Raw genomic sequence first — 27501 nt, 5'->3', positions numbered from 1 at the left:
GGCGCGCTGTGTCCCCGGTGCCCTTGTGGAAGCGGTGCAGTGGGGGGCAGCAGCGGCATTGCCGGGGCAGTGCCCGTTCCCCGTTCCCCCTACCGACAGCTGCTGCTGCGGTGCCGTGTCCCCGTGTCCGGGCCCCGGGGGGGAGGGCGGTCGGGCGGTGCCCGGCCCCGGGGGGGAGGGCGGTCGGGCGGTGCCCGGCCCCGCCGCTGCCGCCGCACCGTGAGCCATGGGCTGCGCGCCGTGGGCGCTGCTGGCGCTGCTGTGCGGCGCGGCGGGGGCGGCGGCCCCGCTGCGCTGCAATGTCAGCCTGGACAGCCCGGCCGAGCAGCGCTGGCTGCCCGTGCTGCGGCACTTCGAGCCCGCCTTCCTGCGCGCCGCTGTCCGCCGGATCATCGAGTGCGTGCGGGCGGGGGGCCGGCGGGGCAGGGCCGTGCGACCCCCGGGCCGCGCCCCGCTGACCCCGCCGTGTGTCTTGCAGCGAGACGGTGCCCAAATGGGTTCACCAGGTCATCCAGCCCATAGCCGCCCAGCTAGAGGCTTTCATGCCGCAGCCCTTCGCGGGAGAGATCGCGGGCATGTGCAAAGCGCTGGGAGTCGATCTGGGAGATGGAATCCTGCTGAACTTCGCCTATGAATCCACCGCGTAAGTGGGGGGTACTTACACCTGTCCGACTGCGCGTAGAGCTGCAGGTCCGCACGTGTTGGGCGACCTGCACTGCTCGTTCTGAGAACACCTCATCTGTTCAGCCGGGAGCTCTCACTCTCTTTGGCAGATTGAATGCTGAACGGAACGAGAAACAGTTATGTTTTCTATTGGCGAGTACAAGTAGCATCTATCTGTCATGGTTTTGTGCGTGTACACGTATATAAATGTATTAAAATCCAGAAATCATTTTTGCTGGTAAGGTATGCCCATCCAAAAGCAGAGATCATTTATGTTTGAAGGTGATGTAGTGTTCCCTGTTATCTTAAAATTTGCCAAAAAGGAAGCTAAAATAATTAGTTACTTTCTTGTTTGTCTGAGAGGAAGTTACTACTTTCTGGATGAAAGTTCACAATGACTGTGTAAAATAATTCCTGATCTGAACAGTGGAAAATCACGGTAGTATATTTATGGCAGCAAACAAAATATCACTGAAAAAATATTCAGTTTCATTGTCTCTTTTTGCCCTAGAAACATGATGCAGGAGAGTAATGAACACTTGGTGTTGCCTCTGGGGAGGGTAAAATATTTCTCCACATACATTTTAGCAAATATCAAGGCACGTGGGCTCCTTGTTTGCATTTGGATTTTTTTTTCCTTAATGTGTAGTACTCAGTTTATAGTCTTTTTTTAGTAAGGACTAATAGTGAATATGATACATTTAAGTGCTGGCTGGTTTAGTGTTTCACAGAGGATACTTGCCATACTTTGCCCTGGTGAGGCCCCTGCAACTCAGTTTCTCAGCTTGGATACTAGAAAATCCCCATCAACTGGGAATAGCCTACTTAGGTGAAGAACTTTTGTATCTTTATATTTTTGACAGGCAGAGATATGCATCACTAGCATGACCAACTCAAAACTGCAGATGAAATAAGTTAATTCCCTGCTAATGCAATATACTGCACCAAAAAACTTTTCATGACACTGAACTTGTTACACAAAGAGTTAGAGCACTCTTCCTGTTCTAGAGAATAGTCTGTTAGTGAAATGGCTGTTGTGTTTGCAGGTTCTGTACCAGCATTGTGGCTCAGGATGACAAAGGGAACATTTACCACGGCCGGAACCTGGATTACGCTTTTGTCGATATCCTGAGCAAGATCACAGTGGATGTGCAGTTTCTCAAGGGTGGCCAGGTGTGGCTGGGTGGTGATCTGTGAAGAATGGGACAGCCCCATAGCTGCTGAAATGGGGGGTTTAATGTAGGAATGGGGTTCCCATCCCAAATATACTGGATTGTTAGAGCAGCACAGTTATGCTACAGGAGTGTGGGATGAATGCTGCTTTGCTTTCCTTTCTGCACATCCACTTCATGGTGATGGACTGGAAAAAGTAGAACAACTTAATCTAGTGTTGGAATATTATTTCTAAGAGATGCTGGAAGAAGGAAATGTCAAGATGCTAAAACAGTACATCAATATTAGGGAATATGGCAAAGAGATCAGTTTAGGTGGGAACCAATTCTAAGGCTTTTTTTCTTTAGACACTGTGAATTTCTGTGACCAGTAAGTGTGGTTTTAGTTAAAGATTTCCAAAAAACAATTACTTGCTAGTTGTTAGACTCACAGTTCTGTGAGTCGGATTTTCTTTATGTTCATGAGTCCATTTTATAAATGGAAAAGTTGCTGTTTGTCACTTGGCAGTTTAACCTGAGCAAAAGTTTTGTTGCTGTCGGTGATAACAAACAACTGAAATGCTGTGAGCTTGAGGCCTCAGAGTCCCTTCATCATTTACTTGGCATGTTTTACTGTAACTGAAGGCTATAGTGTGCTATATAATATAGATAAGCAAGCTATAAAAGGAAGTAGACTGCAGGTTCCAACTGTGTTCTGTTCTGGAATGCTTACCTGCTCTCCTTCCTGCTTTCAGGTTGCTTACCAAGGCACCACATTTCTTGGTTATGTGGGCCTATGGACTGGGCAGAGTCCACACAAGTTCACCATCTCTGGAAATGAACGAGGTAAAGGGCATGTCTGCCACAGCAGATACTGTGTGTTGTTTTTGTTGACTGTTGCCTGTCCCAGCCTTCTTCTGTCAGAGGGAACAAAGAGGTTTCCACAAGGATCTGAAGTGAAATGCCTTGCCTTGCCCTCAGGGAGTGAAAACTCATGTGCCTGGTTTTGGCTGCTGTGTAGGAGAAGGTATTTGTCAGCAGTGTCACCTGAGCTGAAAGCATCAAAGGATGGGCAAGGCTGAAGGTTGAAGATGTGGTGTGGTCAAGAGACACCATTGGAGGTGGCAGAGATGGGGCTGAGGTAACAAGATGCAGTTTGGACAGTACAGAAGGGGCTCCTTTGCTGGTGCTGCTGTGTTCCATGGTTATCTGGCCTCATAAGGCAGCTGCAAAGAGGAGGGGAAGATCCAGGGCAAAGACAGCAGGGCTTGGGGCAATGCCTGGAGACATTGGAAAGGCTGTTGAGTAAGATCAGGAGTGGAGTGAAGAGATGTCAGACTGAGAACCAAAACTTGTAGCAGTGGGGAAGGCACAGAAAGGTCACTGCCTTCCTTGTTCCTCAGGGCTCCAGTTTCACAAGTTATGTCCAACTCAAAGCTTGGGAAGTTGTCTCCTCTTTCCCTTTTATTTCTTTAAAGAAACTGGTACTGTGTTCTTCTTTATTAGGTGACTGTTAGAACTGGCAATAACCTATTCTCAGAACCAACATCTAAAATGGTTTTTTTTCCCCTTGTGATGGTGATAAGCATTTTTCTTTTTCACCTTGAACATTCTGTTCTTCAACTCTTTAGCTCTGCAAACAACATTCACTATATGTGTTGTACCAGTATGTTATCTGAGTAGGGATTCTGCTATGGAGCACTTGCACCTCTTGCTTCCTGTTTGTTTGGTTGATGCTGCCTTGTTGGATTCTCTAAATTCTTTCCATAGTTGCACACTGCTTCTGATTCCACAGTAGTTATTTAATCCCTTCAAAACTGGAGTGCCCTGGGCTCCAGTTATTGGGGGAAACTGCTTTTAGTCCAGCTTAAAGGCAAGTGTCAAGTGTTTATTGAGTCTGTTGAAAGGTGTGATGGAGGAAATCTTGTATACCCAAGTCCTGTGTCTCTCCACATCCTCTGTTCACTCCACATGTGCTGCAGTCCTGTCCATGGGCTGCTGCTGCTGACTGATGCTGGTTTATCTCAAGTGAAAGCTGTTTGCAGTTCATTCCAACTGAACTGCAGATTGAGGGAAATGACCTAGGCCTGGGAAGCAGGATAACTAAATCAGGGTCTATCAAGTGACAAGCAGACTGATTATTTTTATTATTTTTTAAATAAACTTTGCAAAGTAGGAGTGTTTAAATAGTAACAAACTTGGCCTTTTGGTTTTTGCACTTTGCTTATTTTTCTCAGTAACACATGCTATTACTACCTCTTTTTTAGCTGTTTTGTTATTTCTGTGGAATTAGTCCTGCTTTAATATTTCAGTAAGATGAGTAATGAGGTGATTATTACCACTCCTGTTGTGACAGGTCTGAGATGCTTTCTGGAAAGCAGGGGTGTTAGTCCAGCTGCAGTGGCTGTCAGTTGGAATTATGTTCTCTGTATATGTTTCACCTGAAGGTTGTGCTCCTTGTTGGCATTTCTCCCATAAAAGGTTGATACTTTGTGCTGATTGGCATGTACCCTGTCTCACTGTATATAAATTACAAGTATAGTAATTTTCTTTTCTCCCCAGAAGGTGGTAGCTGGTGGGAAAATGCCATAGCTGCTTTCCTCAATAGGAATTACCCTGTCAGCTGGCTTGTGCGAGATGTAAGTGCACTGATTTGTTCTTAATTTCACAGTCCTCTGATGTTTGTCCTTAAAATTAGCAAATTAGAATCAGTGGCACAGAAGGCTTAACAACTTGATAAGCAAGTGGATTTCTCAGGAGAAACTAGGTGTGGATCCTGTGTTCAGTAATGAGGCCATTCTGGAGGGCAACCTTCAGTGCCAAAGGTCCTGGAAAAGCTGTGCCAACACTTCCTTCCTAGGGACTGTTTCAGCTAGCTGAGACTTGTTGTAACCAGTTATGACAGCTGTACTCCTAGATGGTGAATACCTGTGCCAGGGGTTATTTTATACTATTTATGTTGCTATATTGATAATATTTTCAACTAGCACTTCAGAGTCAATTACCACATTCTGCATGCTGAACCTTTGTTCTTTTGAGGATGTCCCAGTGCTTGTTTCTGTGCTCAACCTCACTGTCATCTCCTTTTTGTGTTAGACCCTGAGTGAAGCAGAGGACTTCCAGTCTGCTGTTCTCAGGCTGGCTAGCATTCCCATCATTGCTGAAGTTTACTATATTGTGGGAGGTGTCTCACCCAAGGAAGGCATGGTCATCACCAGGAATAGAAGAGGGCCAGCAGACCTCTGGCCTCTCAATCCTTTAGGTGGAGAGTAAGTAGGAAAAAGCTCCTTCCTTTTTGCTTCTCACATTATCTGAGTGACTGCCTTAGTGGCACTTCCTTGAGAGATCAGGGCACCTCTTGGTTGTGGTTACATCAGGAGAAGAGAGCTCACTCACCCCATTCCTGTGTCCCATATTGATGATAAAGGCTGTTACATCTTCCAGCATGGGGCCCTTGGGCTTGCAGCAAGCAGAGGGAGTTGTCTGTTGAGGGAGTTTAGGGATACTGATTGTTGGGCTTGATTCATTACCTGCTGATCACCTTTTGCTGGCTTGTTTGCTTCTCACAGGTGGTTTCGTGTGGAGACAAACTATGACCACTGGACTACCCCTCCCCCTTGTGATGACCGCAGGTGAATTGACTGGAGGCTCTGTGGGGAGAGAACATGGATTTTCAAAGTGGCTGGAGGTCTCCTTGAGCAGGCAGCTCATTCAGTCCCTGTAATGCTACTCTAAAAGGAATACATACAGTGTGGAGCAATATTCACAGATGCCAAAGGAAAGGGTGTGAGACAGTGATTAGCATAAATAATGAGAAATTGCAAAGATTGTGCATAGGTCAAAAACTTGCTCAGAAAGCAAAATTTAGTAGAAGGTAAATGACTGAAATTGACAGTGCCAAAGTATTGGATGGCACTAGGAAGGTGCTTACATGGGATTTTTAGGCTGTGTAGTGTGCAAAAAGGTTCCTTCTTGTTATGTACTCAATGGAGTAGTAACAGGAACTTCAACACTGTGAGATGAGATCCAGTCACACAACTTACGGTTATTTTAGACCAAAGCAGGCATTTCATTGTCAAGGCCTTTAGTAAGAAAGTGTTTGTGTTGATGCTTTGTAGCCTTTGGAACAGACAGGTGTTGAATTGATAAAGTGTTGCTTTCCCACAGAACTGCAGCCATCAAAGCTCTCAATGCTACTGGACAGCACAACATCAACTTTGATACACTCTTTAAGGTATTTCTCAAATTCTGCCGTGTGAGTTTCTCTTTGAGTTCTTTGAAGCAGAAGTGTTCTTTTCTCAGGGTTGTAAGAGCTGTGCTTTACTGTGGGGAACAAGGTTTACTGCACAGCTGTCTCTAGGGGGGTTGCAGACTGAAAGTTGTTCCAAGTGCTCCTGGACTCCTATTTGGGTGTTTTGTAACAGCTGACCACTTCAGCTGGAAAGTGCAGGAGGTTATTCCCATCATCTTGGTGCAGTTTCTTATTTCAGGCACAGACACTGTGTTAGACATGGTGAGCTCTGGGAATTGGAATGTTTCAGAGGGCTTTTCTGAAAGTACTTCTGTAAAATGGTTTGATGTTTAAAAGAGGGGAAGAGTCCTTGACTTTGTTACTCCTTTCATAACTTCATCCTACTGCTGTTTCTAAATAGCCATTTATTTCTCTTTTCCTACCCTAATGATGACTCTTGAAACTTTGTGTACAGGTGTTGTCAGTGAAGCCAGTCTTGAACAAGTAAGTATTAGATTGAGAGATGTTGATCTGTGCCTCCTGCTGTGCCTCAGGCCCCTTGAAACTACACCACAAACTTCCTTAGAATCTTCCTTATATGTCTGAGTCTTGCTTCCCAGCTTAGATTTTGGCTTGTGCTCATCACCCTCTATTTTCACTTCCACCACACAGTTCCTTTTGGATCTATCACTTCAGTTATAGAACTGCACTTGTTTGGACTCAGTCTGGTAATGGGAAATTGCTTTGGAGTAGTGAAACAAATGATTGCTTTGGAGGAGCAGCTGGATATCACACTGATTCCTTTGCTTGCTTTTGGCACTTTTGGGTTGGTGTTAATACTGACAGTAGCTTTTTCTGCATGTTCTGATATAGCTCTGATTATGTGTAATAAAGTAAGTGGTATAAAGCTTTTAGATACCATTTACTGGGTTTCCAAAAGATGTATTTCAGTACACTGTTCTGTGTGCTGTTCCAGAAATTGCACTTTTGCAGGTTATCATGTTATGGTTTACTTTTACATGGAGCTGGGTATATTCTCTGCATCAGTCATTGTCATTGGAGCTTGGCAATGGCTTCCTCTACCTGTGAGGAAATGGGGAAAAGGTTCCTGTCATCTGTGACACAGATACACTACAAATTGTTTAATGCTGTTCCTCTCTTGTGCTGTGTGTGGGGGGAAGAACACTAAAAATTGGTGCCAACAGTCTTTAATTTGATCAGTCTCTTTTCCTAATCCTTCTGCAGAGTATTTGTTTGCACGCAGCCTGTCCTGCTGCCTTGCCAGGTAGCTCAGTAGCCTTTGGGATGTCACTCACTGCTGCTCTTTGCCTGGCAGTAACACAGTGTACACCACGGTCATGAGCGCCGCGCTCCCGCATCGCTACCAGACCTGGATGAGAGGGGAGCAGTCAGGAGGAGCAAGGGCAGAGGGGTGAGTGGCACTGTGCCCACACAGCCATGGCAGCTGCAGAGCCACTCTGGTGACCCAGTCTCAATTCCTCTTTGTGCTTTTTATTGCCCCTGGGTAAACACCTTTCCTTGTGTTGGAGGGAGCTAAATGCTGACTCTCCTAGGGAAACTCCTGGAGATGCAATCTAAAGGTAGATGTTCCCTCTGGGAATGTTGTGGCTCTTTTTACCACTCCTCACTATGGCACTTGCTTGTCTCCAGGTGGATGATAACAGGAAGCCCTGCCAGAGGGAACTGAATCCCAGCAGGAAGGGATGGTGCATTTAAGACCAAGAAAAATCAAGTTCTGTTGCTAATGGCTGCTTACCACTGGCTACATGTGAGCAGCATCCTTTGGAGGCTTTGTCCTGTGAATGTGCAGAATAAGTCCAAGTTCTTGAGCTTACAAAGTGCCTCACAGGACAGCTTCAGAGAGATGAGAATTTCTATGCCAAGAAACTGGTTGCATGGCCTTGACAAGAGCACAAGAAGCTGTATTCCAGTTTCAAGAGTTGTTTTTAAAAATATTATTACTATTGTATTTACAGCAGTTGTCAGATCTGATTTTAACAAGAGTAAATCTTTCTAGAGATTGTGTAGAACTTGTTTTTCACTTAACTCTGGACAAACCTGTGCTCTTTTGCCTATTTTTCTAGTTCAACACACAGAGTGAGAAGATGAAGCTGTTCAAGACTAACACATGCTTTTAAAGTCACTCCTGGGAGCAATGCAGTGGCTTTGGTTCCTGAATGATGTGAACCATTTAGGAACCAGTGATTTGTTAAGTCTTTGAGGAGTTGCAGGTGATTCTGTTAATGATCTGTAATGGAAGTTTGAATTTTCTTGTTGCTACATTGTGGCTCTAGTAGATGTTGATGGGTAAAAATGGCTTGTATTATTTTTGTAAGAGTTATGCAACTGCATTTTACTTCTTTGCTGACTAATAAATACATTTTGTAACTTACATAGCCTGTAGACCTATTATTCATTTGAATTAATAATAATTTGTTATAATAAATAATTATTTAAATAATTAAATAAAAATGTTTAGCTGATAGCTTGATGTATGAAGGCTTGTGAGGTTACTTCTATGTCATGATCCTTTTTCCTCATCTATGAGGAGTTGCTGATCCTTGGCCTGGGAGGGGCAGATGCAGCAGTCAGCAGCATGCACAGCTGTAGACTATAGGTGTTTTATTTATCAGAAATCAGGAGCTGTTTCAGGAACTGTGATAATGCACTTTTCTCCTTGGAAGGTGAGAGGAGGTTGTGCTGGGTAGCAGTGAGGTTAAAAAGAGTTGTATTTTTTTGTGCATTCAGATCAAGTTAGCTGCAGAAAAGCTAACACCTTGTTTTACAGTGCAGAGCAGTGGGGTTGTGCCAGGTTGTGCTGTGACTGTGTACTGAGTTTAGTCACTTAGGTGTATTGCAGAGACACTGAGGATATCAAGAGTCAAGACCAGCAGGTACCTCCAAGTGAGCTGAGTCCCTTCCTCAGTGGATCAAGTGCCACCTGTGAGAAGGTGACAGCACCACTTGCAGAGCCATGCTGTGCTGGCTGTGGTGTGTGTGCACTGGTTATGCAAGCTGCTCTGAGAGCACCTTCTAGAGCTGAGGGCTCTTGATCTCCTTGTGCTGAGTCTCATAACCTACTTACCTGCATCCTCTCCTCCTGCCTGGATAAAAGTGCTGCAAGCTTTGCCTTGACCCAGTTTAGACAGCTGTGTACAGCAGCCAGGTGAGAAACTTGAAGATGAGTTCCTGCAGGAAGATTTTAAAGTGATCACTATCTTTGAAAGTCCAGATGTCATTGCTTTAATTTAGGGTGGGCAGTGATTTGTGTTCCCATCAGGTTTTTTTTAAATAACAGCCACCTACAGCTCCAGGATCCTTACAGGTGTGGCTTTGTGTACTCATCCTGACCTCTGCAGCATTAGGCTGATTATCCTCTGCCAGGGGTGTGCCCAGATGCTCTGGCATATCAATTTGGCCAAATGTGTTTGTTTCAATGTGTACAATCAATCTGGAATGTATAAGTGGTTAGTACCTATGAATATTCAGGAAAACATTTGATTCCACTACTGTGTTTGTGGCTTGGCAGCTGTTTGGGGTTATGAGGTTTAAACAAGTGAGGAATGTAGCTGTTTGGGTTTTTTTCCTCTCATAAATTACTTTCTTGAAAGCCTTGCATTTTCTGTGGCAAAAAATGCTGACTGACAATAAAATGAAGTTTTTCTGCCATGTTGAATATTTTTCCCCTAACCAAAGGATACATAACTTCCTGGTCTTAGTTCAATGACAAGCTAAAAATCAAAATACTGATGAACTGGTAAGTGATATATCTTACAACTTAGATAATCTAACCTGTGAGTATCTAAGGTACTTGTGAGAAGAACGGAAGTCTGATAAAAATGCAGAGACATGATTGTTAATATTTTAAATAATACCATCATAATGCTGGAAGCATTACAATGTAGTAGTGATTGGTTTGTTTTGGTAGGTTTGGATGTTTTGTGGGAATTTTTGCCAAGAAAGACTGGACCAAAACATCCTGAAGGTATTTCTCTAGCCTGGCATTCTGTGACTTTATCAACATCACTGTCTTTAAAAAGGAAGCTCATTTATAGCTGTTTGAATAACTTGCTGATTATATTTCACTCTGAGATTTCCTCTGCTTTGTGTGTACACTTTTTAAAGACTGAAAAGAAGTGATTTTCCTGCTTTCTTAAGCCCTGGAATTGTGAAGTAATAAAATGAGGTAAATTATCCTTGCTTTTTCCATGTCCCTTCCTTTCTGCACTAGAGATTGCCTAGCTACAGAGCCCAAAACACTTTTTCAGCCTGACACAAATAGAGGTAAAACCTTGAATTATTTCTCCTCCAAAAGTTAGCATTTAGCAGAGGGCAGCTTGAAAGTGTGTAAGAGCTGACTCTTAGGATGAGAGAGGCCAACACACTGTATTTCTTGTTCATAATCCCCTGAGTAATCCTAATCCAGTTGAGATCTGTAGCCTTTATTAAGCATCACATGGTAGAGGATTCTTAAGGCTGTCCATAAGTGGGCAGTAAATAAAGTGTCTGCACCATTTCTGGCTTGCACGTGCACAGAGACATGGCCTGTCATGCTGCCTGCCCAAGGGAACACCTTGCTTTGTTATTTGGATTCTGAGGAGGAGATGTTGCATCCATAACTAAACAACTAGCATCAGAAATCATTGATCATTTGGGTACAGAATACAATCAGAATTTATCACGTGGAGAGCTTCACTTCTGTTTATCTCTACAAATCCATGAATTAGGACTTGGCAAGGTAAGTTCCATTTTTCTTTCTAATTCTTTGCAACAGGGTTTTGTGTTCAGAAATAGCTTAAAGTTTGAGGTGAAACATCCTTTTTGGATGCCAAGGTGTATAAAACTGCATTTGGGAGTTTTCTATCTCTAGCTGCCCTTTCTGGCACTGCAGTAACTGTGTGGGGTGTGTTGGAAATAGAGCACACTTCACCATCTTGTTTGCAGCTGTGAGTGGTGCTGGGTCTCATGCACGTGGGCCATACACCAGTATTTACTCCCAGAGGCAAGGTAGGATCATCACTTTCCCTAGTGCCAGCTAGCATTTTTATCCTTGGGAGAAGTATTTGGTTTTTAATTCATCTGTGGCTCTTAAACTCTTGGTGGTTTATTTTTAGCGGAACTTAAAATTTGTTTCCTTTGACATGTCTGTTAGGTTTTTCCTTATTCAGCTTTCCAGTCTGTTACATCCTGTTGCCTTCCATATTCTGCTCACCTGTTCCTTCCATTGCTGGAATGTCTATAGAACTGTCAGGTTAGTGGGCATCCTGTTCATGATGCATGGAACAGCATCTTTCCTAGGAGCAGGCTTCTCATTAGCTGAGTTATTTCTGGCAGGCCCTGTGGGTTGAGCACCACATTCTGCCAAGATCTATGATGTGCACAAGTTTCCCAGTGTGTAGGCTTTGGTTCAACTTGCTGTCCCTTGCTTTGGTTTTGGAAAAGTTGAGATAATCAGACTAAGCCAGAAAATTTACCTAGGCTTTTGTTGTTTGTGTTTTGGGGTCACTGACTCAAGTGGATGTGTGCAAGGTTTCCTTTTCTGAATTTTATGGGCTTCTGGATGGTGTTATTGAACATCTACCTGTGTTTGAAGAGTTGTGAGAACTGTGTTACCCAGTGGCCTGTGAAGTGCCTGGATTATGGCTGCTATGTTTCTCTCCTGCCTGTGAAACATTCCCTCTGGTCAGTAAATGTGCATCCTCCCTATGTGTGTGTGGCCTTCTCCTGAGACCCTGATCCTGGTGCTCCTCTGGTTGTCTGTGCCCACGTGGGGCTCTCGAGTCCATGACTTTCTAGTGGTGGTTGAAGTGTGCAGTGGCTTTTGTCACCTGGCTTTACAGAGTGTGGGTTTTGGCTGGCAGGTGCTCTGTGCCTTGGTGTGTACCAGGGACAGCCCTGTGCCAAGGAGGTGTGAGGAAAACCTGTTGCAGAGACCACCTAATTGCACCAGAGAGAAGGAAATACCTCTGCAGGAGAGGAGGGGCAGCCAAGAGCAAGATGAGGAAGGAGTGGCTGGCAGCTGGCTGTCCCTGGATGGATCATGATTTCCCACCTGGAAGTTCAGTACAACGTGTACCTGAAGTGATGCTGCTGCTCAGTTCATCTAGTTTGAGGCTGTGCATGGGCCTCCATTCCTCTTCCATTTCTTAGGGACAGGAATTTAGGAAGGGAAGGATGCATGTCACTGCTGGGTGGATGAGGAAAGATCTGAGATGCTGAGCAGTTGGACTGGTTCAGTTTCTTCCTCAGTCCTTCAAGCCTTGGAACAGCTTTGATTCCACTGGGGCCTGATTTACTCATATGCACTGCTTTGCTCAGGTTGTGCCCCTGACAAAAACCCAATGGCAGCAAATGAAAGAGTTCAGGGCTCCAGGAACTGCTTGGGAGGGACCTGTTGGTAAGCCTTGTGATGGTATGATAATTAGGGCACACTAACACTAGGCCATCCCTCACTGTGGATGCCCAAAATGTGTTTCAAGTAGGGCTGCCCAAATACTAAGTGTGAGAGAAGGAAATACAAATAAATTGCTGCCAATGGTGACCTCAAATCCGAGGTCATATTTTGTGTAAGCAGGGACACATTCTTGAATATTTGCTTCAAGTTTGTTCTCCATTGTTTTAAAAGTAAGCTACAAGTGTTCCTAGTTCCTGGGAAAGGGGCCAATGCAGAATGAATAATTTGTAGCATTGTTTCTCTGAAATGCTAAAACTTGCCAAAATCCTCAGATCTGTGATAAGTGGAATTTTAGTTTAGGCCAGATGGGCCTATGTTCAAAAGTTCTGTACTTTTTCCTGAACTCTGATTTCCCTGGTGCAGGAGGTTACAAACCTCACCTTACACAACACCGGATGTGCTCCTCCAATTAGCCTGTGGGGATCTGAGCTATTTTGAGGGGAAAGACCTGGGTTAGGTGAGAGATTGAAAGAAGTAAGCAGGAAGTAAGCAAAGGAGGAGGACTTTGCCTTCTCCTGGGAAAATGCTCTTTAGTTACTCTGGCCTGACTCTTCAATGTACTTTGAGGTGTGTTCTGCCAACCCCAGTCTTAACCTGTTTACAGGTGTTTATTTCCTTCCCTCCATTTCTCAGCTTTCTCCTCCCTGAATTTCAGGGGAAAATAAAAACCTGTTGAATTCTTCAGTGATACAGCCTGGGGCTGCTTTGGCAGCAGTATGTGACTGTTTATTTTCCAGAGGAACAGTGTCTGACTGTGAATGACATTCTGGTTATCCTCAAAGCTAGAGACTTCAGAGTTTGACCTAATCTTGCATTAGGATCTATTTACCCAGACCAGAGCATCCACAGCAGTGAGCTTAATAAAGTCTGGATATGTGTCCTTTTATACTGGCAATTGATGGCATGATGTGCTGCCACATTGGAACAGGTGCATGAGAGGAAGGCAAGCAGTACTTAACAAAGCTGGTTATTTTCTTCTGACTGCTAATTGTTTTAGACTTGCCTTCCTGCTAGCTGTGTTAGATTAAATATCAGATTTGTGTTCATCCCTTATAATGAGTTATCCTTTACAGGATAAATGAGTATTTGTCTGCACAACAGAATTCTACAGCATATTTGCACATATTGCTTCTTAATAGTTTTTGATCAGTATTGAAAAGCTTTTTATATGTTTGCCAAACAACCACAGTACCTATTTTTATGCAAGTAGCTAAAGATGCTGAATTGATTCCTGTTTATAAAGCTCACTTGACATGTGAACCAGTGAGACAGAAATCCTCATCTAATTGTCTGCAAGTAGCTGGAGAAGCCTGGTAGTGGAAAATGTACCTGGCCATCTGATCATTGATATTATGTGTTAATATATTTAATTGTAGATTCTTGGCACTGTGGGACGTGTTGCAGCTGTTTTGATTCTGACCAAATGGTCTTCCCTGCATCCTTTTTGTGGTTTTGGTGACACTGGGCCAGTCTGCAACATTGGAGCATTGGCTGGAGAACATGGGATCTGGTAGTTCTATGAATGTCAAGTACAAGTACTCTCTGCAGAAGTCTGAAAATGGTGAGTGATTCTTAGAAAAGTCATCTTTCCATGTTTTCTCTTGCATGTGCTGTTAGGAGGTTGCACTGAATGTGTTTCTTCTCTGAGTTTTCTTCATAGCATTGAAGTGAGGTTCTGTTTTTCAGTGTCCTGTGACAAGGATTCTCAGGTATCAGGCAGAAGACAACAGGAAATAACAGCTATTTGAATGAGGAGTAGATTAAAACCTACCCAAGCCTAACCAGAAAGAAAGCAACACTTAGAACCAGCACCTGCTGGATTAAACACTTGCTGGGTAATGCAGGTGTTGTGTTTGCTGACAGTGAGACACATGTCACCCTGCTGCTTCCCCTGGATTATTTTCCAAGGCTCTTACTGGTGCAGGACTGTTAAGCAGTAGTTAAAGTGTTAGCAAAACCAAACTGAATCCGATTACAAAGAAGGTGAGATGCTGTGGCTATGAAAAGCTGGAAAGCAAGCAGTGTGCATTTTGTCTAATTATGTCACCACAGTACTCTTAGTCTCTGCTAATAATCTAGACTTGTTTATGGCTCTCAAAGCTACAGTGATTTATTTTTATGAAGCTCTCTGTAATGGTATTGGTTTTGTGGGTGTGTGCCTGTGTCTGTTGTGGAACAAAGGGGGTTGATGAGGGAGACCTTAGATATAAGGAAGAGCTAAAAAGTAAATAAGCTGTCTTTTCTTTGTTTGAGCACTGGCAGAACAGCAGGATGAGGCAAATTGTTTGCAAGTGCTTGGGGGAAAAAAAAATTAAAGTGGGGATAAGGTTGTGACTCAGACTTTTGTTTTACTGTTCAGTTTTTTTTCCCCCCACTGATACAAACTCTGCCAGGTACAACTTGGCCCAGGTAAGCTGCTAAATTAGAATACCTGGCTTTTCCAGTTGCTGAGTCAGTTTCTGTAAAAGCAGAGTAAAAACCAGTACCTTGCCTATCTGGGGCTTACCTGCTGGGGATGGTGGTATTTATGTTAACTGTGCACTTGATAAGCTGCCTTTCACAGGTTTCATTTTTACTGTTTCAAAGGTTCTGGTTTTCACTGGTCTGTGTGGAGTCATCACAAGCAATTTTTTCAAAACCAGGAGATCAGTAAACATTTTGTCAGCAAGAGAGAAGGCAAAGAATACAGAAGTTATTCCTGAGTCAAGGATTGCCAAATCTTACCTTCTTGCCCACAATTTCAGGGTGTCTTGTCCCCAGTGCAGATAGATCTTCCTTTTCTGTGCTGTGCAGTTCCCAGTGCTGAAAGAAAATCATAATTTAACAGGATTAATATTTTCAATATGTAATTCATTGAGATACCTTCTTTAGGGCAAGGTCACTGCTGGGCCATTTGCTGTGTAATTAATGCAAGCTGACTGAATTAATATGATCTTTGTCTCTTGCCAGTGTATAGCAGCCTTTGGGTCGAGGTGAGGGATTTTCCTCTTGTCAATAAAGATTTTCCCACACACCTGCCACTGCTCTCCCTGCTTTGGTGAATGTGGCAAGGGAATATACCTTCTGAGCAGGCCTAGTTCCCTATCTCTGGTGTTTCCCTTGGATTTTGAAGCCAGCCTGTGGATACAGCAGTCATCTCTTTGCCCCTCAGCTGAAGATGACAGAGAAGGAGTGTTAGAAGATGTTTTGTCTGTCTCAAACAGACACCTGGAAATTCTGGCATCTCAGTCATTCTATGTCATGAAATGACCAAAGTTCTGGTCCCTATTTTCACTGAGGGTGTATTTTGTCTATTTTTTATTGCAATGGTATGTTGATACTTATGCTACAATAGAGTCCTTCTAAAGTTCTTTCACAACTGCAAAATCTGAGGTATTTACTTGACATAAAGAGAGGTGGAAAATCCCCATTTTTCTAAGGCTCTGGAAGGAAACTTGGTATCCTGTCTTCCCCCAACTCTTTCCATGGCCTCAGTTGAATTTCTAGTTTCCTGAAACCCCAGCACCTAGAGATGGTAAGATGGATATAAAAATGATCAAGGTAGGTAGAAAGGGAGAATATTGTCTAATAATACTGAAGGACATGTCAGGGCTTTTAGACCCTAATAATTTGTTGTTAACCCTGGTGCTGAGGAACCAGCAGCAATGGTTGGAAGTTCTTCAGAGGTCTTTGGTCAGGCAAGGTCGGGTCAACAAGAAGGCAAACAGCAGAGGGTTTTTCTGCCCTTGAGCACAGGAATACAATTCCTAGGAACTTTTTCCTGAAAAGGCAATGTTGTGTTCCGTGTTGAGGGGTGGGAAGGAGCTGCTGCAGGCAGCTCAGCTGCAGGCAGTGCTGCTCAGCCCTGGCTCTGTCCTTGTCCCCAGCTTTCAAGGCAGCTGTGCTGATCCAGCAGTGGTACCGGCGCCACGTGGCTCGGCTGGAAATGCGCCGCCGCTGCACCTGGAGGATCTTTCAGTCCATCGAGTATGCCTGTGAGCAGGATCAGATCAAGGTATGCTGCCAACAAAAAGGGCAGGAAGGGGCTTTCTGTGCCAGTCTCTGGCTGCTGGCTGGCAACTCTCCAAGTGCTTCAGTGGTCAGAGGCTGGGTTTCCTGGCTTTCCTTTTTAACCTATTGATTCCTGCCTGCTTGTGTTGCATAAAACACAAAGTAATGAACCTCAAAAGCAAGCCCTAAGAGCCATTTAATAGAGCTTTTCTGGAGTCTGAACACAATAGGGAAGTCTATTTTGTTGTGTTTTAACTTTGATTAAACTTCTCCTACATGGCTGCCTTGCTCTCAGGGACAGCAAGGGCTCATAGCTCAGCCTATGGCTGAAGGTAAAGCCACTGTTTTGACTTCATCTCAAGACAGTCAAAACTCGAATTAGTGCAATGAGAGTTGCTGTACATACCAGACAGCATGAGAAGGGAAAAGAAATCCTCTAGAAAGAAGATCATGATAGGTTGCTACTCTGAATTTCATTCCTGAGTGAATGACGGGCTCTCCCTCTTCCTGCAGCTTCACAACTTCTTCAGTTACCTCATGGACCAGTTCACACCAAGCAGCAGCAAAGAGAGTAAGTGTGTGCTGTTTGTAGTTGTGGCACCAGCAGCTCCAAAGGCTGCACCCTCTACTATTCATTGCCCAGTGTCAGGCAATCTTCAGGATGGCACATGTGGCCAGCAGTCTCAAGGGTGATGGCATCAGGAATAGAGTGAATTGTCTGAGATCATAAGCTGTGTAAGGGATGTGGGGCAATTCCTGCTCTTAGGAGCTGGAAGGAGGAATCAAAGCTCAGTATGCTTTCACAGAACCACAGTATGGTGTACAGTGCACATGAAGATTTGTCTGTGCAGCCTTTCCCCCACTGCAAGTTTTGTAGCAGTGCTGAGCAGCACCCAGCTCCATGGCTGTGACTGCTTCTGAGTGCCAGTCCCACCAAACAGCTCTTCTGCAGCAGATTACTACAATGCTGCCTACAGCCAATTAACTAATTTTTTTTGTCTATTTCTTTTCTTTAAAAAACCAAACAAATCAACCCCACCAATCTGCCGTGCAGGGGATTTTATCAGTCGCATGTTTGTAAGTGGGGAAAGTTACAAAGAGGCAGAGCTGGAAAAATACTGTGACTATGAATCCATAGAGGTGCCAGACTCCTACATCGGACCCCGGCTCTCCTTCCCTCTCCTCCCTGACCATGCCACGGCCTTGCTGGAAGCTTTTCAGCAGAAACAAGTAAGGATCCCAACAGGTACTGTGCTTTCCCCTTGGCTGAACAGGGGTGGAGGATAGGTAATTTGGTTTTAGCTTTCTTATCAAGCTCAGTTGACTGCAGCATAACAAGCTGGCTGGCTGTTAAACAAAATGGGGTTGCAAATTATATGATATTTCCTAATACCACAGAAATTTTCTTCTTTCTGAAAATATACTCCTGATAAAACTGAACACTTTACCTAGGGGTGTACCAATATTAACCTGAATTTCATTTCTAAGGGGAAAAATGAGCAACAGCTCATGTTGAAACTTTTGAATTTTTTTTTCAAATTTCTCAGTTTGTAAATAAGTATAGGATGGCCTAGAGGGAAACAACCAATTAGTGTTTTCTGCTATGCAACTTGGACTCGAGTTTAAAATGTAAAATGTGAGTTTTTTGATATGGAAGTTGAGTATCACCCGAGCACTAACAAGACAAGCCTTCATTCAACTGCAGTGTTCTGCTGCCATCCCTCAGCTGATGTGCTGAACTGCAAAACAGACCAAAACATCCCTTCTCCAAAGAGAACTTCTAAGCCAAAGGTGTCTCATGGCCCAAGTGTATTAAATGCCTACACCCTGGCTTTGAGCATATCTATCACTGCAGGGCATGTGCAAACTCAGACTGGTTCAATGTGGAAAAGCTAAGAAAGATTTAGAGGAGCAAGTTCTTACCTGTGATACTGGGCTGGAATTTCTGCTGCTTCTGGAGGTGGTGTGGACTAGTGGGTATAGCCTTATCCACAAGATGCTGGGGCTTTTGGGTTGCCTTGTCAGCCCCCTCAGTGCTGAGGCTGGGCTGCCTTGGGCAAGTGTCTGCCATCCTGCTGTTGCCCAGTATTTCCCTCATTGTGTTTGTGAGCCCATAGGTCAGCACAGACTGCCATCCCAGGCAGAGGTTCTGCTATCCTGGTGGAGTCTTTGCAGCCACAGTGGTGCTGCTCAGAGGCTGCTGATTTCCTGCTTTAATCCCTTCACTTTCTCCTAGTAGCAGCTCCATGCTCGCTATGTCTTAAACCTCCTGCATGAGACCAGGAAGCACCTGAAGCAGTTGCCAAACATCAGCCACGTCTCCACCTGCTACAGCGAGGAGGTCACCGTGTGTGGTGGGTGCTGGCAGCCTCCGGGGTGGGGTGTGCCTGTGGGAGGGCGGGGCAGGGGGAACATGAGAGCTCCCTGTCCCCTCTGTACTCAACGTGGGACACCAATGCTCTCTGTAAGCAAAGGGTGTGATGCCTTTTGATGAGAGGTGCCTGGCTCTGTCTGAAATACCCAGCTGCTCTTTTATCTCTTGCCCCAAACTCGGGGTCGTTTTACTAAACCACTCCCAGCTGAGGATTGGTCACAAAACTTGGCAGTGGTCTGACCTGTTCGTGGTCTGGGATTATTTAAACAGCAAAATCTGGAGCTGTTCTGGGTGAGCACCAGCACATGCATGCAGATCCAGAATGTTAACACATGTTTGCATCTTATATGTAAATTTGAGACCAAGCTTTTTATTTACTCCTACTCTGATTAATGTTGAAATGTTGAGGTATTTCTGAAAAACACAGAGCAAGGACTTTTGCATGCAGTCAGCCTCTGGAAAACAAACCTCTCTCTCCAATATTGTTTATTTAGAATTAGGTTGTTATTTTGAATGCAAAGCTTTCTCCCATATAATGATATTCTTGTGCCATGTTGTGCCATCACAAGAGATAAATGAACAAAGCTTCTAAAGCAGTCTAGCAGATGGTGTAGGTTTTTTTGCTGTCCTTCTCAGACTTGAGCTCAAGCCTTACACTGTGTCCTTTTAGGCTTGCACTTCCCCAAGTATTTCAGTAGTGATTCCTTTATAAAAGATGTAGTACATAGGAAGTTATGTATTGGTGATTTTTTTTAAGTTCAAGGTGAACACACTGTGACTTCTCTCTTTGTGTCTGTCAGGAGACTTGCATGGCCAGCTGGATGACTTGTTCCTCATCTTTTACAAGGTAGGCACCAAATCTGGAGAGGGAGGCTGTCTATGCATTGTATCCCACAGGTCATGTTGAGAAGCCTTTGCAAAATTGGGCCATTCATGTGCAATTGTTCAAGTCAATTTGCTTGGTTTTAAATGGCTTCACAAATCAGCAGCTTATTGCTTTGCTTACTTGGAAATCTGATATCCATATCCATTTTATTAGTGCCAGTGGGTATTTTGTAGTGCTGATACCAATGGCAACTTTTTGTGACTGCCAGCTTCACTGCTGGGGCCCACAGGACAAAGATGAGCAGAGCTCTGTTGTAGCCTGGGACAGGAGTGAGAGACTGCAGCTGGGGACAGGGTGTACAGACACCCTGGGGAGGCTTTCTGGTGACATCTCTGTTCCCTGCTTTTACAGAATGGCCTTCCTTCTCCTTCCAAGTCCTACGTGTTCAATGGGGACTTTGTAGACAGAGGCAAGCAGTCCCTTGAGATCCTTGTTATCCTCTTTACCTTCCTCCTGATCTACCCCAAGGAGGTTCATCTGAACCGTGGCAACCACGAGGACCACATGGTGAACTTACGGTACGGCTCCCGTGCAGGGCTGAGCACGGTGTCCAGGGCGTTGTGCAAAATCCCACTGACAAAATCCCCATCTCCTGTTCCTCTAGCTATGGCTTCACCAAGGAAGTGATGCAGAAATACACGGTAGGCCTATGTTTGTGTCTCCTTTACCATGTGAGATGCACGTTTAGAAGGTTTGATGCCTTATCTCTTTTTTTTTTCTTTCTCACAGGTGCATGGGAAGAAAATCTTGAGGATGTTTCAGAATGTCTTCTGCTGGCTGCCCCTGGCCACCCTGATTGATCAGAAAGTCCTCATTATTCATGGGGGCATCTCTGACACCACTGACCTGGACATGCTTGAGAAAATTCAAAGGGACAAAGTAGGTTTCATTTCCCAGTTATTGCAAGAGACAACAGTGCTGCTGATTTGTGGTGAGGAGATCATTTCTACATGTCAGCTTAGCTGCTGACAAGGCAAATCTAACAGAAGGTCTTCCTAGACTGGCTTGAGTTTTGGTATAGGCTTTGGTTTGTTAGTGTGTGTGCAGGAGCTGTGAAGGGATGAAGCTCTGTTGGTTTCTGGAATACATGCTGGTGCTGAAGTAAACATGCAGTGATGATGAGACATTGTCCCACAGTTCCTTAGCCTGTTTTTACCCCTTAGATTTTTGGAAGGATTTTGGTAAATCATTTAACTTGTCTTTGCCTCACTTTCTAGTTGGGAAACGTCACTTTCCTTCTCCAAATATAATGACAATTCTTGCATTAGTCATTAATGCTTTCTTTGCTCTGCTGCCTGGTTCCAATTGCAGATGAAATCTGTGTGCATGAAGTCAGTGAGGAAAAGTGAGATGTGATGGATGTGGGGCCCAGCTGTAAAGCCCTGTAAATCCAGAATGGCTTGTCTGAGAGGATGCAACTAATAGATCCCCACAGTCAAGCAGCAGTTGATGGCAGAAAAGAGTGGGGCTTGGAAGTTGGATCACTTGAATTCTGCCAATGGAACACATTAGAGCTGGAGATCTGGGTTTTCATGCTGTGTTATCAGCTCCATTTCTCTCCTATCTTTCAGTTTATTTCTGTACTAAGGCTGAAGAAAAGAAAGGAGTCGAGCAGAAAAGCAGAAATGCAGGCCATAAATGGGGAGAGGGAGTCGGGCAGCGATGCAGCAGGGAAGGAGGCAGCCCCCAGGCTGTCTCTGCAGCCCCAGTCAGCCCAGGCTCCCAGCACAGCCAACAGGCTGGAGTTCTCCAGGTGGCTGCGGCAGACGGTGCAGGAGCAAATCGACACGTGCCGCCGGCTGGTGGACATCAGCGAGTCGGAGCCAGAGGAGCTCACCTACTCCAGCATGGTCTCCTTGAAGGACGTGGATGAGCCCTGCTGGACTCGCCAGCAGGAGTGGAAGCAGGTGAGGGCCCTGAGCTGGCTCTGCTGTGGGTGCCTCCTGCAGCAGTTGGTCCTTCAGTGGTGGGTGGACAGGAAGGGCTGCTCTGTGAGGCCATGGGGATGTTTGGTTGGGTGCCTTTGTTACCTCCTGGGAGGAGCAGCTGGGGACTTCCTTTCTGTATCTTTCCATCCTGAGAGTCTCTTCTCTGTGCTCTGAAACCACAGTTATTAAGTTGACATTACGTGTAACCTTCCAGTGCTGCACACCTTTTCACTATAGCACTATATATTGAAGTCAGGGTTAAAGAGATTAAGCTTTAATCCACATAGTGGTTACTGAGTTAGCACTTGTATTTCTGGAGGCTGCAGAATGTCCTGGCAAAGGCGAGAGGTGTTTAATCCTAAGCCTGCTGAATGGCCTCAGGATCTGCTGGTTGTTCTTGTGTTTTGGGACGGAGGAAGACAGGCAAGGCTCTTGGACATCTTAACACTTGCAAAGGCGCAGTTTGCATCGGGCCTGACTTAAGCACATCCCTCTTTCCTCAGACACTTTGGATGTGCCTGTACCTCCTGGCCAACAGTATTGTGACTTCTGAGGTGGCCCAGGCTGTGACAGACTTCAGCTGGAATGCAGGGAACATGTCTGTTCTCCTGCACTCTGGTTATAGCAGCAGTCTAGGGAGGGATTCCAAGACTGAGCTGTTATTTGCTTAGTGAACTTTTCCAAACCTTTCAGATTTTAGACATCCTCTGGAGTGACCCCATGCCTCAGGAGGGCTGTAGAGAGAATAAGGTGCGAGGTGGTGGCTGCTACTTTGGGCCTGATGTGACGGAGAAGTTCCTTGAGAAGTACAGCTTGCAGTTCCTGATCCGCTCTCACGAGTGCAAGCAGGAGGGCTACGAGTTCTGTCACAACCGCAAGGTCAGCTGGGGGAGCTCTGAAGGACACCTGGGTTTCCATCCTGCCAAGGTGGGGGGTCTGGGGGGTGGCTTGTCTCAGTTCTGCATTTCTTCCAGTGGGGCTTTAAGCACATGCAGAATCCTTGAACATGCTTATTGGGAGTTAACTGAAATGAGTCTGCATCTGAAGTCTTAGTTCAAGGCTATCTGGAGCCACCTGCTCTGCTGGGGACATGGTTGTACAGGCAAGCCGTGTCCTTGTGTGTGGTGCTCCACTTGTGCCATGGCCCCCGCTTAGTGCAGCTTCTGCAGATGAGCTACAAACAGGTGTAACTGAACTGCTGCAGCCAAGTTCTGTTCCCAGAAGATGCAGTCATGTCAGTGGTTTTGTCAGGACACTCAGTCTCGAGAGAGCAGAACTTTTGGGAGACAGCACAGGAAAACTGCAGAAGCCCAGCATGTGGCCAGATCCAGGTGTGATCAGTGCCATCCAAAAGGAGCTCACACCTGCAAGGCTTCCAGGCCAGCTGGCACCTGACGCTCCATCTTCTCCATAAAACATGGTGCTTTCACAGGCTGTGCATTCCAGGGGGCATTGGGTGTGCTGTTCATACATATATTACAGGGTGCATGCACTGACTGCAAGTGCCTCTTTTCTTTGGGATTAGGTGCTGACCATCTTTTCAGCCTCAAACTACTATGAGATTGGCAGCAACAGGGGAGCCTATGTGAAGCTGGGACCAGACCTCATCCCCCACTTTGTTCAGTACCAAGCCAACAAGACAGCCCATATGCTCAACATGACTCAAAGGCAAGGCTTTCCAGTTGCTCTGTATTCACCAAGTCAGAATTCCCAAAGGGAAAACTTCATGAGCCTTTAGACAGTTGAATTCTGGAGATGAACTTTCGCAGCTTGATTTTCTAAATAATAGCTCTAAAGGAGGGACCAAGTTTTGTACTTGAATTTACTGAGGAAAGCTCAAGGGTTGAGAAGGGAATGTTAACAAAATTCCAAGGGGATTTTTCTAAAGGTTACTGATTTTTAAGTTGTCTGAGGGTCTGGGCAATCCATGGATAAGCCAGGTAGAGCACTGGGAGGGAAGGTGCAGTTTTTTCTTGTGACTGATTTCAAGTCCTTCAAGTGCCTCTCTCTGTGAATCTCCAGAATCAGCAGAGTAGAGGAGTCAGCCTTCCGAGCCCTGCGGGAGCAGCTTTTTGCTCACACCTCAGCCCTCATCAGTGCCTTCAAGGCCTACGACGGGGACAATACAGGTAACTCAGAGCTGCAGGTTCACTGCCTGGTGCGTGGGGCTGAAGTCACTAAGCTGAGTTTGTGGCTGACTGGGAGACTGCTCACTGACAGCTGTCATCAGCTGTCTTGGGAGGCTGTGTCAGACCTTGCCAGTCTTGTCAGTGGTCATTTGCTGTTACTCAGTTGCTGTGGATGCCTCTGACACCATAAAGTCAGGGTGCTGGAAAAGCAGGATGTCATTAGCCTGATGTGTTGTAATTGAGGCTGGTCCTAGAAGAACTCCTTGCAGCTGGAGTATTGATGAAGCATTGGCAAAGATGACCTAGAACATGCCTGTTGTGTCACTTGAGAAGGACTGGCTGGTCCTTAGGGCCCCTTCATCCCTGGAGTCTGAAGTCACTGGGAAGAGGAAAGTGAGCAAAGTGTTCCATGGCAATTGTCTCTGTCAGAGCCTTAAGGAAGGAGCTGAGAGTTCTTATTCTCTGGCAGACAGGAGTGCTGTGTTGGTGCAGTGACTACTGAGAACTCTCCATTGGTGGACTGAGGGAGAAAAGGGATATGGTGGCTGGCAGGACTGCTCATGGGGAGAACTGCTTTCTTGCTTTCTTCCCTGGCAGCAAAACTGTTCATAGGAATTCAGCTCAGTTGTTACAGCAGCTGCTAAAATGGGCAGTGGGCTGCAAATTTCTAATGAAATACCCACAGTTAGTGTCTTGCCTTTGCTCAGATGTTTGCAGCCTCATAGCCTGGATTTGTTGCAATGATGAAAAGCTGCTGAGGCTTGGGTGGGAAGTGTTCCTGTGCCTGCAGTGCAAAACAATGCTTTGCTGTCAGCAGCACCTAGACTGTGTGTCACTGTTCCAGCTTTTCCTTTGCCCTCAAGTGCTGTCCCCTGAGGTGTCTCTGTTCTCCCTGCAGGAAGGATCACGCTGAGTAACTGGGCGACAGCAGTGGAGTCGGTGCTGCGGCTGGGACTGCCCTGGCGAATGCTGAGGAAACAGCTGGTGTGCAGCACTGAGGATGGCATGCTGGAATACAAATCCTGGCTGGATGACCTGGCCAGGGAGCAGAGGAGCCAAGAGGTAAGCACTCAGCCCCTTCCATCCAAGCACGATGTGAGCAGCTGCTCACCACAGCCCCAGCATGTGCAAAGCAATTAGGGTACCAAAGGATGGTTCTTGCATAATCCAATATCATAATGAAGTTGATAGGAAGTCTTGCCTGAGCTCATATAGTCCTGAGGCACCCAGCCCATTTTACAAATAGATGATGGATGAGAAATCCAAATTCAGAGGTAGTTTTGGATGCAGGCTTCTGAATAGGAAAGATGTATTCCATTCTCCAAGTAGCAGTTTCTTAATTCAGCTCAGCAAACACAGTGCTGCAGTAGTTATAAAATTCAGCCTGGCTCACTGCTAGCCCAGAAGAGTGCTGTTGGGAAGGAACAGGTTGGTGATGGTCTACACAGAGGGTCCAGTCATCACACACCTGGTTGATAAGGCACTGCTGGCAAGTTCTTGAGAGCAAAAAATATTCTTATTTATGGAGACATCTGCAGTAACAACTCAGAGCAGAGGTGTCAGAAGGATAAAAACTGCGATCATGTCTTTCAGCACATCCAGTCAAGCTTGCTGGAAATCATTTATCGAAACAGATCCAACTTAGAGACCATATTCAGGATCATAGACAGAGACCATTCAGGTAAGCAAAAGTGGATAATTATCACTGCTTTGTGTTCCCTTCTGCTTGGGAGCTTCCTTTAGTATGTATAGTGGTGTTTTTGTTTAGGCTTGGGTCCTCCTGCTCCCTGCCACGCTTCTGACATGTCCATTTGTGTTATGCCTCTTTGCTGCTTTAAGCTGTGTTTTAGACAGTGTTCTCCACATCAGATGTAAAACGCTCCTCCACAGGTCTCATCTCCTTTGAGGAATTCCAGCAAACCTGGAAGCTGTTCAGCTCCCACATGAACATTGAACTCACAGATGATGGCATTGACGACTTGGTTCGCAGCATTGACTTCAACAAGGATGGGAACATTGACTTCAACGAGTTCCTGGAAGCCTTCCGCCTGGTCAAGCAGTGCCCGTCCTGAGCGCCTGCCCAGGGCTGCCACGTCCTTGCCTTGATTTCTCAAAGCCAGCACTGCCCACCTGACCCAGAGCGTGCCTGCAGATGGCAAACAGGGAAAGGGAAGGCATGTGCCCAAAACAGACACCACTGCAGGCAACAGCTGTGACCCATTCGGGGAGGGGAACAGCTGAAATAGATGAGCTGCACTTTAATTCCGACTGGTTTTAAACGAAGATGCATTTTAAGTAGTTTCCTGCTCAAAGGGAAGATGCAATTTAGCTTCTCTTGTCAATGTGAGGAAATGTTACAGGTACACTTCAGAGCAGTAAAGTCAATGTATTAGCTGTAGGCAGTGTTTTAAGAAGGCAGTACTGTTTGATCACAGCTTTCCTTTTAATAAACTATTTTTTCTAGATTGCTGTTGATTGGCTGTTCATTTGTTCTCATTAGCTCTGTGAGCAGCAGTGCTGTTCCAGTGATGATACCTATTTCCCTGTTGGTGTTCCTCTGCTGTGGTAAGCTTGTCCTGCAAGTTTGGAGCTGCTAAGTACGTGTAGTAGAACCAAATGTTGGAAAAAATACATCAAACACTGGCTCTAGCAGGGGCATTTGTTTAAGAAATCTATTGAGATAATTTCATTTTTAAAGCCCAGGCCAGTAGATCAAGTAGCCCCCTGCTAGGGAGCCTATGCTGCAGATTCAATTTATTTTCAAAGCATGGTAGGAGTGCAGCTTGTGAAGAGTTTGCAAAACAAGAAAATGTGTTTTTAAAACACAAGCAGCACAATCTGGCAGGAGACTTCACTGAAGACTGCTACCCCAGTCCCCAAAAGAGGATTCTAATCTCACTGGATTTCTTACAAAGCTTATTGCCCAGTGCAGACAATTAATTAACTGAACCATGCTTCCAAAAGCAAACTAATTCTCTTCTCCCTTAACTAGAGTTCCACATATGCTTTTTCAATTGCAATGCAATCATGCTTGCACAAACACTCTCAAATGCACCTGGCAGCTGTATTTCTATTTTTCCATCCTTCAAATTTAATGAATGGAATGAATTTTAGCTAATGAACAAAATTATTTTGCCACTGCCATGTTTGTTTCTGCTGTTCAGCTCCTACTGCAGAGAAGCCTGTTTTTTGTTTCAGTTACTTTCAGTGACTTTTGTACCAAGGGGAAATGCAGCTCTCTCTCCATGGCATGCAGTGAGTAGGTACCTGCTCTGCAGTGCATGCTCCAGGTAGGATCTAAGGGCCACACCTTTGATTTTGGTTTAGGGACTGAGGCTGCCCAGCAGCTCTGTGGAACTGTTACCTGCAGTGTGTGGAGCACAGTGAAGTGCACTTACCTGGAGCTGTGAGCAGCCTCACCCTTTGCTGATGTCACTGAGAGCCAACACCACACACCACTTATTACAAAGTCAGATTGAATTTATTACTCTTGGGCAATTTAAAAAAAGGCAGAAGACAATGTCCAGACATTCTGTCACTGAGAGGGGCAGCAAAGCTTTGTGTAATTCACATACATAAAGTGATCAAAACACAACCTTCAGATCCTTGCAGTCCTAAGGAAGGACAGAAACTGGAAACAGGAACTTTGTGCAGCTTGCCTCAGTAATTGACTG

The 27501-nt window shown here is 45.2% G+C and overlaps 2 protein-coding genes across 2 annotated transcripts; both read left to right on the top strand.

Annotated features, from left to right (window-relative positions):
- Positions 1-191: 191 nt before the first annotated feature.
- NAAA (N-acylethanolamine acid amidase) lies at positions 192-7481 on the top strand (the record flags this gene model as incomplete). The annotated part of the gene is made up of 10 exons (XM_079307185.1): positions 192-396; positions 479-643; positions 1710-1836; positions 2570-2660; positions 4377-4453; positions 4911-5083; positions 5384-5446; positions 5982-6048; positions 6521-6549; positions 7382-7481. The coding sequence occupies exons 1-10, from the start codon at positions 227-229 to the stop codon at positions 7479-7481; spliced, it is 1062 nt and encodes a 353-aa protein (XP_079163311.1). The 5' UTR covers positions 192-226.
- Positions 7482-7640: 159 nt separating this feature from the next.
- PPEF2 (protein phosphatase with EF-hand domain 2) lies at positions 7641-26271 on the top strand. Its single transcript, XM_079306342.1, is given in 17 exon segments — positions 7641-11317; positions 13897-14081; positions 16387-16514; positions 17024-17081; positions 17565-17740; positions 18750-18864; positions 19685-19731; positions 20122-20326; positions 20329-20411; positions 20500-20649; positions 21342-21677; positions 22392-22577; positions 23224-23366; positions 23721-23827; positions 24726-24889; positions 25421-25508; positions 25718-26271. Coding segments are annotated over 16 exon segments (2229 nt in total). The 5' UTR covers positions 7641-11317; positions 13897-14020; the 3' UTR covers positions 25900-26271.
- The last annotated feature ends 1230 nt before the right edge of the window (positions 26272-27501 follow it).

This window comes from Erithacus rubecula (assembly GCF_903797595.1).
Source record: "Erithacus rubecula genome assembly, chromosome: 5".
NCBI lineage: Eukaryota > Metazoa > Chordata > Aves > Passeriformes > Muscicapidae > Erithacus > Erithacus rubecula.
This window is presented reverse-complemented; position numbering and strand designations above follow the sequence as displayed.